The sequence below is a fragment of the Papilio polytes genome, unplaced genomic scaffold (genome assembly GCF_000836215.1).
Source record: "Papilio polytes unplaced genomic scaffold, Ppol_1.0 DF824024.1, whole genome shotgun sequence".
Taxonomy (NCBI): domain Eukaryota; kingdom Metazoa; phylum Arthropoda; class Insecta; order Lepidoptera; family Papilionidae; genus Papilio; species Papilio polytes.
In genome coordinates, this window is record NW_013525180.1 from 482,253 (window position 1) to 497,223 (window position 14,971).

The following is a 14,971-nucleotide window of genomic DNA, read 5'->3' on the forward strand; positions in this document are numbered from 1 at the left end:
GTTATGCCGTAACACACATAAAAAAAAAATAAAAAAAAAAACATACGGTCGAATTGAATACCTCCTTCTTTTGGGAAGTCGGTCAAAAATATAGTTACTCACAGATAACGTAGCTTTATGGTGCAGAAAGAATAATTTAAATCGGCCCGGTATTTTTCCAGTTTTTTCAATACATGCAAGAATTCAAATCTTTCCTTTTTTTAATATTAAGTAAGAAAACACAGATAATTATTTCAACATGTGTTTTTTTCATGAAGGAACACATTCTCTAATTATTCACTTGTAATTATTTGTTCCAGATGAGATCCGACAAGACATAGAGGATGCTGTGTACAGATTGGCGCCATGGTAAACATTATCACTTTTGATAACGTCATATACATTAGCCTAAATTATAACGCAATATATCTTTGACGCTTTATCTAGATATCATAACAGTCTAGCCAAAATATATTTTTCACTATGTCTTTTTTATTGCATTCTTAATTTTAACCATATACTATTATCTGTTTTTTTGGAAAATTCTAATAGCTGTTTAAACTGACAAATATTAACATAATTTGTTAGTTTTCTTTGTTGATTTTCCTTATCGTAAAATTGTAATTTACTCTCGTGTATGACGTTTTTTTCCTGTTATCGTTAGCATCATGTTACATCACGTAACGAAAGCGTATTTGTAGTCGTACAAACTTATCTGGCCCGGTAATTAGCGTTGTTATCGCGGTTTGCATGTAAAATATGCAAAATACGTGTAGGCATAAAGTCTAGATATGACAAGACTGCAAGTCTGATAAGGATTTTGTCCTAATTTTTGACGTTGTCAGAGTTATTGTACTTTATAGTATAGCAATAGAAGCTTATCCAAATCCATAAAAGAGGCTCTGCTATTGCGGTATAGTGTCAGAAAAAAGTAGATCTGTAAGCATTAAAAATGACATAAAAGAATAAATACCACAGAATTACGAAAGCTTTTATTGACATTGATAGGAGAGCATTAGTAAGTCGACAAATTTAGTTTGATCCATCAGTTTACCCCACCGGGTCTGACAAGTTAATCGCACTGTAATAAACTTCATGTAACTGACAGTACGCAAGCCAACTAAATTGGCACATTTGTGCAATTGGGACTTGCTAGTCGTGAATGAACTGATTGTAATTAATTGATTCAATTTCTTCTTAATTTGTATGACCATTTCGTCGAAGTTTAGACTCGAATATGTTTATTTATGTTAAAAACATTTTGTAATACATTTACCAAAAAATTTTTTTTTGGGATGATTATAGTCAGCGTCAAAGCAAGTTATTTATTATCAATAAAATCTGTTCTATGTTAAAAATAACTAAGCAAGCAAGGTTATAATTGTAAGAATAATTTTGACATTTTCGATTGAGAATTTGACAAATGTAATCTCATGCAGATGAAGTCGCATGGGAACAGCTAGTGTGATTTAAACCAAATCTTTCTACTTTTTTCACTTTGAAAAAATATCTACATATTGTAATGTACCAGGCGAGCAGAAGACGATAGTGTGTACTTCGGTGGGTGGGCGCGTATGGCGCACCCTATACAGAGTTTCGCGGTGGTAGAAGTCGCTAAGCCTAACATCGGTGAGAAGGCGCCTTCCCGCGTGCGTGCTGACGTCACAGTCACCCTTAGCGTCAGGAACGAGATCAAACAGGAGTGGGAAAACCTTAGGAAACATGATGTTTGTTTCCTCATCACCGTACGGCCTACTCAAGGCATTGGTAAGGATTTTTTAGATATTGCTCGTAAATTAAATTGCCAATAGAGTATAAGAAATGCTTTAACGAAATGAGAATTCCGAGTAAATCTAAGATATAATTACTAAAGATGGATTTACCTTTTTTGTATAGTATTTGGATATATTTTAATATACATAATTATTTTAAAGGTACAAAGTACGACTACAGAAGGAGTATGGTGGACCAGGCGGGCATAGTGTACGTGAGGGGATGTGAAGTGGAGGGCATGCTGGATGCATCAGGGAGGGTCATTGAAGAAGGTCCCGAGCCCAGACCCGAATTGGACGGAGATTCCAGAACATTCCGTCTTCTACTTGATCCTAATCAATACAGAATGGATTTGGATAGTGCTAGCAAAGGAAAAGAGGTAAAAATACCGTTAATAAGTAGTTAATTTGTTAATTTGCTAACTAGCTGTTACTCGCGATTTCGCCCGCTTGATTAAAATAAGAAAAACTATAAACTTTGTTAATTACTGATAACGTAGCTTTTTAATAGTGAAAGAATTCTTAAAATCGGCCTAGTAGTTTTTGAGTTATTTCAATACATACAAAAACACAAATCTCTCCTCTTTATAATACTCGTATTAGGATAGAAGGGGAGTTAACGTTTAAATGGCTATGAGTGGGGTAGTTAATGTTTGTTATTGTTCCTAATATGAAGGGAATAGATGTCTAACCTCTCATTATGATTAGGACGTGTACGAAACCTTCAACATAGTGATGCGGCGCAAGCCGAAGGAGAACAACTTCAAGGCGGTGTTGGAGACGATCAGGGAGCTGATGAACACGGAGTGCGTGGTGCCCGACTGGCTTCACGACATCGTGCTCGGCTACGGTGACCCCGGACAGGCGCACTACACCAGGTTACTTCTTAATACTCTGCATCCATTGTGACTTATTTTATATCTATACTTTCTGTCTTACTAATATTATAAATGCGAAAGTTTAGATGAATGGAAGTTTGTTAGAGTTTGCAGCCTAAACGGCTCAAGGGACCTCGATTAAATTCGGCATAGATGTAGAGGATAGTCCGGAAGAATACATAGACTACTTGCTTTTGTTTTTTTAATTCCGCGCGGACAGAGTCTCGGGCGAAAGCTAGTACTATATATAACACACATTATGATATATTGTTGCGTAGGATGTCAGCAATCACAGCATATTTTTAAGAATGATTCTTTTTTTAATAAAAAGCTCTACACTGACGCTACGCTTTAGGCTATTAAATTGCATTATCACGCTATTAAAATTAGGGGTAAATAATTTTGTAGTAAAAATAAAAAAGAGATTGGAGGAATGTAAAAGGAAGGCAGTCCTAATATCACTTATACAGTTCTGATGTGACGCAAATATGAACTAAATAAATATACATAGACCAAATAACTTGGTGATAAGTCTATGTGTTCTACATCTGTCAAATTAAACAATATCCATTTATCAGTTTTGGCGATTCATCTATCCATATAACCTTTTGAATTTATATCAGTAATTAAAAAAAAATCTCTTATTTTAGGATGCCAAATGAAATCCCTACTTTAGACTTCAATGATACCTTCCTGGATATGGACCACCTTCGCAGCAGCTTCCCCGGACACGAGATCAAGGTGCAGGTGGACGACCCGCGGAAACTGGTGCGACCGTTCAAGTAAGTGACCAGCGTTACATGACCCCTGAGGTTAAGGACGTGAAATTAATATGTGAGGAAACTCGTCCAATGTATTTTTTATTCTAGAAATCATATAAGTGTAGAACTTAACAAAGTTACTTAAAATAGGTCGATATTGAGCATTTACTTAATAATATTTCCACATTTGTAAAGATTTAAAACTTAATCTAGTCTTAACTCTAACTAGAATTAGTTTATTGATGTTTTTATCTGATTTTTATAAAATAATTGTAAAAAAAAATAACACTTATCTTATTTTTTTTTTGGTAATGAGTATGGAGTCCAATTTCCTGAAATAAATTAACAGTGGGCGTAGACGCATTGTTAAAATATAACGTACAAATTATTGCCGCCCATTTTCCTTATCGTATGTAAAAATGCTCGCACTTTTCGGCTTAGTATTACCTCATCTATTAGCGCTAGATGTGGCGGTTGGTAACAGCGCTAATAAATATACAAAAATATGTGCGGTTCGCACCTTGCCAGTACAGTTGGTCAGTAGCGCTCAGTTGGACTGGATAATTCACTGGCATAATGTAAACGCAAGTGCCAGTGAATCTATACAATTTATGACTGCAAACTCTCCAACTGTACTGGCGAAGTGTAAACCACGCAATGTATTTACGGCAACGCAGTTATCCTGCAAAAAATGTCTGGCGTTACCGCATCATAAATCTATGTTGTATGACCAGATTATTTCTAGGATTTTTTCCTCGTTTAAAAAAGTATTGATGTCTAACAAATGACTTTTTTTTTAATAAATTTACTTGTATAACCTGTTCTTAAAATTATTTTAGTAAAATGTAATTTGTAATTTAACTCATTCGGCAAAGCATTTAATTATGGTTTTGTACGACTTTTGAAATCGTACAAAACCATACGATTACGTTACGATACGTTACGATTTCTGAAATCAGTTATTTTAGAGTACTTTGAAATACAAGATACTGTGTATTATTCTGATCCCTATAAATGGATAGGACATTGGTCACACGAACTTGTTGACTTTATTAAACACTTCGAATTCTCACCACGGCCACCAAACGCGATGAAATGGCGCAAATGAATTTACCATAAAATATCATATCTATTTATGGAGGTCAGGTATTCACGCAGAAATTAATGTATGCCACTTTACGTAAATTTCTAAAATTTTAAGTGCGCGCGCACACCTTTGACTAAACTATCGCACAACTGTTGTGCGATTGTCGATTGTTTCACTTATTGAACTGTTTAGTTGCACAACCACAAATCTAGTACTGGGCGCTCCATATAAGCTCATAGGAATCAAAGCAAGACAAAACAGTTGTGCGATAGTTTAATGTCAAGTGGTGAGCACGCTCTAATAATATTTCTAACTGATTTCCCAAAGAAGGAGGTCATTACTTAATCTATTTTTCTTTGTTAGAGTGACGTTCGAGAATGTGTTGCGGAAAGAGAAGCGTGGTGAGAACTCCATGGATGAAGACGAGGACTCGCAGAAGGTGATTGTGGTGGAGCCCCACGTGCAGCCTAAACGTGGACCTTATCTATACAATGAACCAAAGAAGTAAGTCACTACGAACACAAACAGTCGTTTTCTGAAACAAAACTAACACTTCGTCATAACATTATAATGGACTAAGTGTTTCTCGCGACTTCGTCCACGTGAATTTAAAAAATATATCCTATGTTACTCAATGTTCTCATCATTTACCTTTCGTATGGTGAAAGAAAATTAAAATTGTCCCAGTAGTGTATACACACAAAAGTATAAATCTTTCTTCTTTACAATTATTAGTATAGATTGATAAATTACAGAGTATAATAGATAAAAACCAACAAAATTTATAGTTTTCTAAAAGTATCTATCATTGAGATTCATTAATCTATTAAAGTAGTCAATGACCCTTATTTCATTAAGAAAATATTAATATATAATTAATAACTTTTTATTATTTTAAACCATGAATACAATTGGTATAAACATTTTTGTATAAACACACACTTCTTTGTTGCCTAAGATGTCAGCAATTACAGCATATTATTAATAATTCGTTTTTTTTAAAAAGCCCTACACTTACGTCACGCTTTAGGCTATATATTTTCACGCCATTAAACTTAGGGGGTAAATATTTTGGATAAAAACCCTAATGTGGGAAAGATACCATAAGTTGCTGCCAAAATTAAGGAAACAAGATTGTCAAGGTTTGTCATGTCATGTCATTTTGACATTAGCAATTGATAATTTGACAAATGTATACAATAATTCTTTATAATTTAATGCGGATTAAGCCGCATGGGAACAGCTATAATTAATAAAAGCCCTACACTTACGACACGCTTTAGGTTATATATTTTCACGCCATTAAACTTAGGGAGTAAATAATTAAAAATACCGTCATACGTATTTCAATGTTGGCAATTGAAAATTTCATAAATATAAACAATAAAATAAAGGTTTTATAATTTCATACGGATGAAACAGGAAGGGAACACCTAGTAGACTAACACTTTGTAAAACACCCATGTCGCAATATTATAAACTAAGATGAATACATTGTTACGGTTCGTAAATAGTAAACCACGTTGAATTCAGAAACTTATAGTCTCACTAACTTAACTGGCCCGTGGGCGTAAGTAAAAAATAGATTGCAATGTGTCGTTGGTTGAATGTCGATAAAATTTGTTTTTAAAAGAATTTACCTTATTACTCAAGTTAACATAAAATATTATATAACATTGATTTTGTAATGACGTCACATGTTGACACTGAGTGTGTTGTTCACATGACATAACGTTGAAATAATTTCACACGGTCATCGCCACTTATTCGCTTTGCAAGGTCACTTTAATTCGGGAATTGAATGGCGTTCAACGCACTAAAAAGAGATTTAAAAATAATGATACATGGAAATAAAACATTAAAATTCAGCTATTGTTATTGGATTTGTTTTAGATAGTAAGAGTGCGTCTTTGACTAAACTATCGCACAATTGTTTAGTCTCGCTTTGATTCCTATCAGCTTATATGGAGGTGCGCACACTACTCGATTTTTAGTATTGCAACTAAACAGTTGAATTGGCTGCACAATAGTGGTGCGATAGTTTAATCAAAGGTGTACGCCCGCTCCAAATAGATTGCTAAAAACTGTTTTGTTTCAATCCAATTAAGGAACAATAGGCAATTATTTAGTTCCTTTTAGAATTTGTGTATCTAGCTTTGGATTAGTCAGTTTATTCCTTTGAAGTTACCATAAACAAGGTTTGGAATTCAATAAGGTAGTCGAACCTATACTTTGTGAAGGTCCGTCAATCAAGGCGTCAAAGGTACCAAATTTAAAATCAATCACAATTAGACATAAACAACAGAAAAACACAACGTGTTTGTATTTTTAATTTTCGAAGAATTTATTTTTCTATTGCTGTTGAGTTGCGTTGGGAGGAAAGGGGGTTACGAAATATCATAAAAGACTGAATATACAATAATATTTCTGTAAATGTTCTATATTGTTATAATTGTTGAACAGGAATAATATTCTGTTCACACCAACGCAAGTGGAAGCCATCCGCTCGGGCATGCAGCCAGGGTTGACGCTCGTCGTTGGACCCCCCGGGACAGGTATTGTACATAATTATATACATTTTCACTTTTAACAACAAGATTAGTATTAAAAATAAGTTACTGGTTGTACAGTCGGGGAAACTGGCGCTGTCACCCCTAGAAGCCACAATCGTTTAACCATTTTGTAAAGAGACGCGGAACAAAAACCAATACGCAGCTTACAAATGTATCTACGGAAAAAAGTCGATTAGAGATACACGGCTACTTTCTATTTTTATCCCTTCGTTTGCACCATTCTCCGCTATCTAATTAATTATTTGTGACGGGTTTGTCTCGTTGCAATGAAGGCAATTTTTCCTAAAGTGGAACACCGCGGATTTATACGATTGTACATTTGAAGTTGGGTGGTTGGTTGGCAAACTTTATGTTCTTTTAATTGTAGGTAAAACGGACGTGGCGGTCCAGATAATATCGAACCTGTACCACAACTTCCCGTGGCAGCGCACGCTGGTGGTGACGCACAGCAACCAGGCGCTCAACCAGCTGTTCGAGAAGGTGGCCGCGCTGGACGTGGACGAGCGCCACCTGCTGCGTCTGGGACACGGCGAGGAGGCGCTGCATACCGACAAGGACTTCTCGAGGTAAAGCTCTTGCTACATTGGTCGAATAGAGCAGAATCATCTTAGTTCCTCGGAGATTCTAGAAATACCTCCACGGAGTAGATGGACCGTGTAATATTCAAGTTTTGATCTCTGGCTTGTGTCAATGTGTTTTAGATTTTTGAATTATATATACATTAGATTTCGACCGCGATTCTGTCCGTGTGGAATTAAAAAAAAAACTAAGTAGCCTATGTGTACTTCCAGACTATCCTCAACGTTTATAGGAAATTTCATTCAGATCAGTTCATTATTTTAGGCTGCAAACTTTGACGAACATCATTCCGTCCATTGAAACTTTCGCATATATAATATTAGTAAGATTTGAACGTGATGCAACCTGCATATTTAAAGTTCAATCCGCACTAAGCTAGCGTGGTTGCAAGCCAACTCTAGTAGGCTTTGAGACCCTCGCGTGTTTCCCATTATGTCGATTGGCCTAAGCCAATGGGAGTTTTTCCCATTGGGCGATAGCGAGATCTGTGGTGACGTGTGTTCGGTACAGATACGGGCGCGTGAACTACGTGCTGGCGAAGCGGCTGGAGCTGCTGGAGCAGGCGGCGCGGCTGCAGCGCGCGCTGCACGCGGGCGGCGAGGCGGGCGCCACGTGCGAGCTGGCGCACCACTTCTACGTCTACCACGTGCGCCCGCGCTGGGACGACTTCCTGCTCATCTGCGCACACGATAAGGTCACTTACCTTGTCTATTCTTCTATACTTCAATACTTCCATTCTTCTATACTTCCATACTTCCATTCTTCTATACTTCCATACTTCCATTCTTCTATACTTTCATACGTCTATACCAATATAATAAAGCGTAAACACACACTACTTTGTGGCGTAGGATGTCAGTAATCACAGCATATTTTTGAATAATTCTTGCTTTAATAAAAAAAACCCTACACTTACGTCATGCTATAGGCTTTATATTTTTTACGCTGTTAAACTTAGGGGGTAAATAAATTGGTTAAAAGCCTCATGTAGGAAAGGGACCATAAACTACAAGCTGCCAACATTAAGGAAGCAAAGTTATTATTGTGTACATTGATTACATTACTGGTATATGAGAAAAAAGTACCAGTTATACCTCTAAAAATAATTCTTAGTATTACGTAATATCTGATGTTATTTTTCTGATCGTATTGTGTTAATTCTTATTATTTTAGACGAAATCAGTGGAAACAATTAGCAAAGAGTTTCCGTTCCACGAGTTCTTTGAGGACGCGCCCAAACCTCTGTTCCCGGGAAAATGTTATGACGAAGATATGGAGATCGCTCGGAGTTGCTACAGGTAGTTTTAAATAATCAATTGTTAATATAAACTGTGTCGAATGTGTATGGTAAATGTAACTCTATTCTCAGGTACATAGATCACATATTCGAAGAGTTGGAGGAGTTCCGCGCGTTTGAATTACTGCGCTCTGGTTTGGATCGATCTAAGTATTTGTTGGTGAAAGAAGCTAAAATTATCGCGATGACTTGCACGCACGCCGCGCTCAAACGATCAGAATTAGTACAAATGGGTATGATTTTTTCAATAATATAGTTTATAACCTTATAAGCAATCTTTATACCTTTTTTTAATCAAGATACCGTATTCACTATTTAATAGAAGTACAGTAACCTCGATAAGTTGAAGTCCAAGGGAAACATAAAATATTTTAAGTTATAGAGGTTTTAAGTTATCAAGAGTCTATGTTGTAGAGGTTTTGGGCTCTGATGGGAAGGGAACATATTATTTTTTGAAGTTATATAGGATTTTAAGTTACCGAGGTTTGAGTTATTGAGGTTCTATTGTACTTGAAAACATTTACGTATAGCCCTCGACTCCGTCTGCGCGAGATTGAAAAACTTAGTAAGCAGCCTATGTGGTCTTCCAGACTATTTTCGACTTCTTTGTTTAAAATTTCATCCAGATCCTTCCAGCAGTTTAGTCTAAACTCTACAAACATCCATACATCCAACCAACATTTTCGCTATAATATGTGTGAGATATTAACTGACGAACTTAGACATATTACTTTATAGAATTTTTTTTTTTATTTATTGTTTAAAGTTAAATTAGTGGAATTCAATAAAAAAAACAGTTTTACCTTTATAAGTAAACACACATGGCAAACGCTAGTAATATTCTGTGATCAATTAAACCAGTCAAACTTTCTAGAATGAATTTACAGATCTCCGCCTTTGTAAAAGTATGCTAAATCTAAAAAATTCAACCCAGGACATGTACAAGATTATCTCGAAATAACTTAGTATGAAGATTTACACAACGTCAGAACAAACGCAATAGAATTTACAATACCGTTTTCCTTTAATCAGTACCGCTTTTCCGTCAATATTAACCCTTACCCATACACATTCAAGACTATATTTAATTCATATGATTCCTTTTATGTCGGCAGTACCATATATGGTGATATGTCTTTAGGAAAAGCCACATTTTAATTAATATGTTTGTGTCATGTTCAGTTTTAATATAAGAAAATTAACGTTACTTCTTACCGATACAAAAATAGGCAAATTATTATTGATAAAATATCCTGAAAAACTAATATACGGCCTAGACATTTTCAAAAATGTGTTTTGTTTGTAATAAGAATTATTTTTATGTATTTGCAGGATTTTTTTTAATTTAATTTGTTGGTAACTTTATTATTGAATTAAAAAAAAAGAATTGTTATAACTTACTAATGTTATAAATGCAAAAGTTTAGATGGATGGATGTATGGATCGATGCATGGATGGATGTTTGTTAGAATTTGTAACCTAAAATACTAAACGGATTTCGATGAAATTTGGCATAGATGTAGTCTGGAAGAACTAGGTAGGAAAACAGGTTTCATGCTTTTGTTTTTTTTTTTATAATTCGCAGGCGAAAGCTAATTTATATTTTGTCTACCAGGTTTCAAATACGACAACATTCTTATGGAGGAATCAGCTCAGATCCTGGAGATAGAGACGTTCATTCCCCTGCTGCTGCAGAACCCTCAGGATGGCAGGTCGCGGCTGAAGCGGTGGATCATGATCGGAGACCACCACCAGCTGCCGCCCGTCGTCAAGAATATGGCCTTCCAGAAGTACTGCAACATGGAGCAGAGCCTCTTCACCAGGATGGTGAGGCTCGGTGTTCCATATGTGGAGCTGGATGCCCAGGGACGTGCGAGACCAAGGTAATGTGTAACGTAAAGGGTTAATCTTAGAGAAATATAACACTTCTAAGAATTTTTTCATAGGTTGTATTGGCAAATGGACCCTTTGGTCCCTTCTCTTTAAAAGTGGATGAAAAAATAACTGTCCTAATAATTCATTCGCAAATAGATAGAGGGAAAGTGATATAATGCCAGTACCGAATAAAAACACAACCGTTTTAATTTAACATTTTTAGGGCCTGTCCCACCACTAGCTGATAGAGGCTCAGATAGCTTAAAAATGACGTCACTGTCGGAAGGTAACAAAATCCGATATTTCCATCATATATTTTACATGTTGGATTGTTATCGATTTACAATTTTGTGGGACAAATCCTAATACATGTAAATTCATAGTAAATTGATGACTAAAACGAACTCGCTATGGCGTTATTTCTATTGCTTTAGTTATTGTTATCTTTTAAAAACGAGGCTGCAATTAGAAATATAACATTTTCCTTAAAATTCCCAAGTTACGCGAGCTCAGAATACTTAAATTTAATCCAATTTCCACTTAGCGAGTGGTCGCACGACTCTCTATTGCTGTACGAAATGACGCTGTAGAAATATCCGCAATACGCTCAGTGGAAATAGGCACTTATTCCTTGATGTTTAAATTTATCGCGTCCAACACTCGCTATAACACAAAAAAAATTGTGACAATAAAAATCGCTCGAAATATACTCAATAAATCTTTATAAATAAACTTTATTTGATCGAAAATGATGTATTTGAAGACAACTAAGATATTTTTTCTTATACGAGTACTATAAACAGCACTCATTGAAGTATTTGTATTTCTTATAATAAACTGTTTCATTACCACAATTTATTGTTATGTTTTCCTTATCAGAACCAATTCGTTGTGTTTAATTTTTTTGCGGTTAAATAGATTGAGTTTATGTCGTAAATGAAAAATTAATTTGGGAGATATTTTTTTTTTTACATAACTACTTATAATTTATAGTTAGATATATTAGTTTTGATAAGTCATATTGCATGCAAAAGAATCATATTTATACTAGTTTTCGCCCACGATTTCGTCTGCGTGGAATTGTAAATAAAACAAAAGTAAGTAGCCTGTTCTTCTAGACTATCTTCTATATCAATGCCAAATTTCATCTAAATCTGAATCATGTATAGCGTTGTTTTGTATGTTGTTGTGCGCAGTATTTGCAACCTGTACCGGTGGCGGTACCGCGCGCTGGGCGACCTGGGCCACGTGCTGCGGCTGCCGGAGTACCGCGCGGCCAACGCCGGCCTCAGGCACGACTTCCAGCTCATCGATGTTGCTGACTTCAACGGCGCCGGAGAGACGGAACCCAGCCCATACTTCTATCAGGTTTTTTTATTTCTTTTTATGAAAATATCAGTAGATTTTTGTTGATTTACTAATATTCCCTTTAACCATTCTATGCTAAGATAGTCGAATAGCAGGATTCGAACCCTCGACCTCAAGATCGGTAGTCCGTACTCCAAACCATTAGGCTATTAGAGCTTTGTATTGTTTGAAATAGACTGTTTTAAATGAAACAGCACTTCTTTGCGTACAGTTTTAGCTGTCCCGGCCGTAAATGGCGACTTTAAGAGACCAAAATGGTTGACACATGCGAAACGTGTACCATTTTTTTAGAGGAATATCGTAAATTGGTGTGTTTTGAGTTTCAATGTTTGATAGATGTAATACGGATGTTTTAGTATTCGCTCCAGCATCAAGTATGACACCTGCCTTTGTATATTAGTATTAATTCAATGTTGATTCAGATGTTGTACATCTTCGTAGTAAAACTGTGAGTTTTCGACTGAAACAATTATTCAAAACGCATTATCATTAATTTTGGAATAAGTATTACTCATTTGAACGATTTTCGCTAGTGTTTATTCCTCGCATCCTGAAATGTAGTGATCAGGGACCAAAATCTTAAAAAAAAGCAAGATAAGGGCAGTTATCTTATCATAAAATTTTAATTCGTACAACATATTAAATATCTTAACTAAGTAAAAAACTGTTTTTGTAACTTTATGCTAAATTAATGTTAGAATTAGAATTTCAAATTCCGAATATTTCAGTTCTGTTAATACTAAAGAGTTACGAGTAAAAATAGCGCTAGTTCAAGGGCGCCCTAATGCTATTTAGTTTACATACTTTTAAACGATGTACGAACAATAAATAACAAAAAAATGAGAGAAACAAAAAGAGGAAAAAGAAGGTTTTGTTGTGTTGTCTTAAGATTTTGGATCGTAAATTATACATTTTAATGTGTTTAGAACTGAGCGGAATTTTATGTAGTGTTTTAAATATCGTAAATTATAACAATAAAGTATTTTATCATTAGAACTTAGCGGAGGCGGAGTACGTAGTGGCAGTGTTCATGTACATGCGGCTGGTGGGCTGGCCGGCCGAGCGCATCTCCATACTGACCACATACAACGGACAGAAGCACCTCATACGAGACGTCGTCGACAAGCGCTGCGCCGCCAACCCGCTCATCGGCAGGCCGCACAAGGTCCCTCTAAGTCACATTCTTATATTTATTTCATACATTTACGCAGCAGTTAACAGATTCCAATGTATTTCAGCAAAGACGCAAGTGTAATCAAATTATCTTCACTAAACTTTTACTTAACACAATTATGACTAGTGAATACCCGTGACTTTGTCACCGCAGAATTTAAAAAAATAGTCTTTTGCTCCCGCGTGTAAAAATACGTTCCCTTGAAAACCTGGACGAATTGTTCAGTCGTTTCCGATATTATATGGAACAATCTCGGCTTTAACACTTTACGTTATCGGCAACGCAAATATAAGAATCTAACACCAGTTTTATTATTTTTATACGTGATCGACAACGCGATTAGCCTTATTGGTTTAAAATTGTCTAATTCTTAGACTTAGACTTAGTTAAAGTTAAGTTTAAACACTGAGGGTGTCTGCAGGTGACGACACGATTCAGTCCACCACCACCCATGGTCCCGTCGACCCTCAAGTCGTACGGGTCAATTCGTAAGAGGGTCATGCGGTTTGACCGGTTTCGGAACCGCACGTACTTTCTTAACCCTCTACAAATTACTTCGTCCATTCCTTTGTGTTGACACTCTCCCCATCATGCAGGTGACGACAGTGGACAAGTACCAAGGGCAGCAGAACGACGTGGCGCTGGTGTCGCTGGTGCGCACGCGCGCGGTGGGCCACGTGCGCGACCTGCGCCGTCTCGTCGTGGCCGCCTCGCGCGCGCGCCTCGGACTCTACATCTTCGCGCGCGCAGACCTCTTCCGCAACTGCTTCGAGCTGCAGCCCACATTCAACCAGGTCCCACACTCACACACTTTACACTCGTATGAAACTGATCCCATATTAGATCCTTGAGGTACACCCATCAAAGAATACATTATTCAGTTTCTTTAGCTTATTTACCACTATGTTAATATGTTTAAGATGTTAATCAAGATTGAAACATTGTAACGGTAATATTTTTCGGTTGGAAATTTTTAGTTTTTTAGCAAAGTGCAACGATTGATGTTGTCGAACGCCGCACAGAATTCAGCACAATTTTTATTTATCTTTAACCCCCCATCCCTCCTCCCATAACAGGTTTTCCTCAATAACAGGTCCTTCAGATGACTGCATCCATTATCTCTATCTCTCTCTGTATCATCCATCATATCAGTCATCGCTCTCTACTTGATCATGTCACCTTTCACGCAATCAATCCATCTCTTTCTAGGTCTATCTTTACTAGTGTATGGTTATTTTTTCTTAATTATAAGAAGAGATATGAAGAAGGTTTGTGCTAAGCTCGGTTACCCGGCAGCTGGTGGAGCGGCCGCTGCAGCTGGAGCTGGTGGCGGGCGAGACGTTCCCGGCGCAGCGCGGCGCGGGCGCGGCCGTGGCGGAGGCGCGCGTGCGGCGCGTGCGCGACATGCCGCACATGGCGCGCTACGTCTACGACATGTACCTCGACATCGTGCGTCTGCGCACCGGCCAACAACACGCGGTCAGTACCTCGATAACTACACTTTTTACATTACAAAATACACAAATACACAGTTTTTAAATGAAAAAATAATAGAAATTTTTTGTCACTTTCCTAATATTTCTTGTAACCATTCCACAGTTGGGAAATGCTATAATATTTGTCATGAC

General features: G+C 36.8%; 1 protein-coding gene across 3 annotated transcripts in view; it reads left to right on the top strand.

Moving 5' to 3' along the window:
* The window catches only part of LOC106101048 (intron-binding protein aquarius), a 52,565-nt gene that overhangs the window by 37,166 nt on the left and 428 nt on the right, over positions 1–14,971 (top strand). For all 3 annotated transcript variants that reach the window (XM_013280138.1, XM_013280139.1, XM_013280140.1), the window contains 16 exons: positions 300–348; positions 1,511–1,746; positions 1,914–2,131; positions 2,460–2,629; positions 3,280–3,411; positions 4,841–4,981; positions 6,941–7,032; positions 7,418–7,616; positions 8,140–8,323; positions 8,803–8,927; positions 8,999–9,159; positions 10,542–10,809; positions 11,998–12,169; positions 13,164–13,334; positions 13,940–14,137; positions 14,640–14,822. In XM_013280138.1, the coding sequence (XP_013135592.1) occupies positions 300–348; positions 1,511–1,746; positions 1,914–2,131; positions 2,460–2,629; positions 3,280–3,411; positions 4,841–4,981; positions 6,941–7,032; positions 7,418–7,616; positions 8,140–8,323; positions 8,803–8,927; positions 8,999–9,159; positions 10,542–10,809; positions 11,998–12,169; positions 13,164–13,334; positions 13,940–14,137; positions 14,640–14,822 (2,699 nt within the window). The remainder of the gene's footprint in view (positions 1–299; positions 349–1,510; positions 1,747–1,913; positions 2,132–2,459; positions 2,630–3,279; positions 3,412–4,840; positions 4,982–6,940; positions 7,033–7,417; positions 7,617–8,139; positions 8,324–8,802; positions 8,928–8,998; positions 9,160–10,541; positions 10,810–11,997; positions 12,170–13,163; positions 13,335–13,939; positions 14,138–14,639; positions 14,823–14,971) is intronic.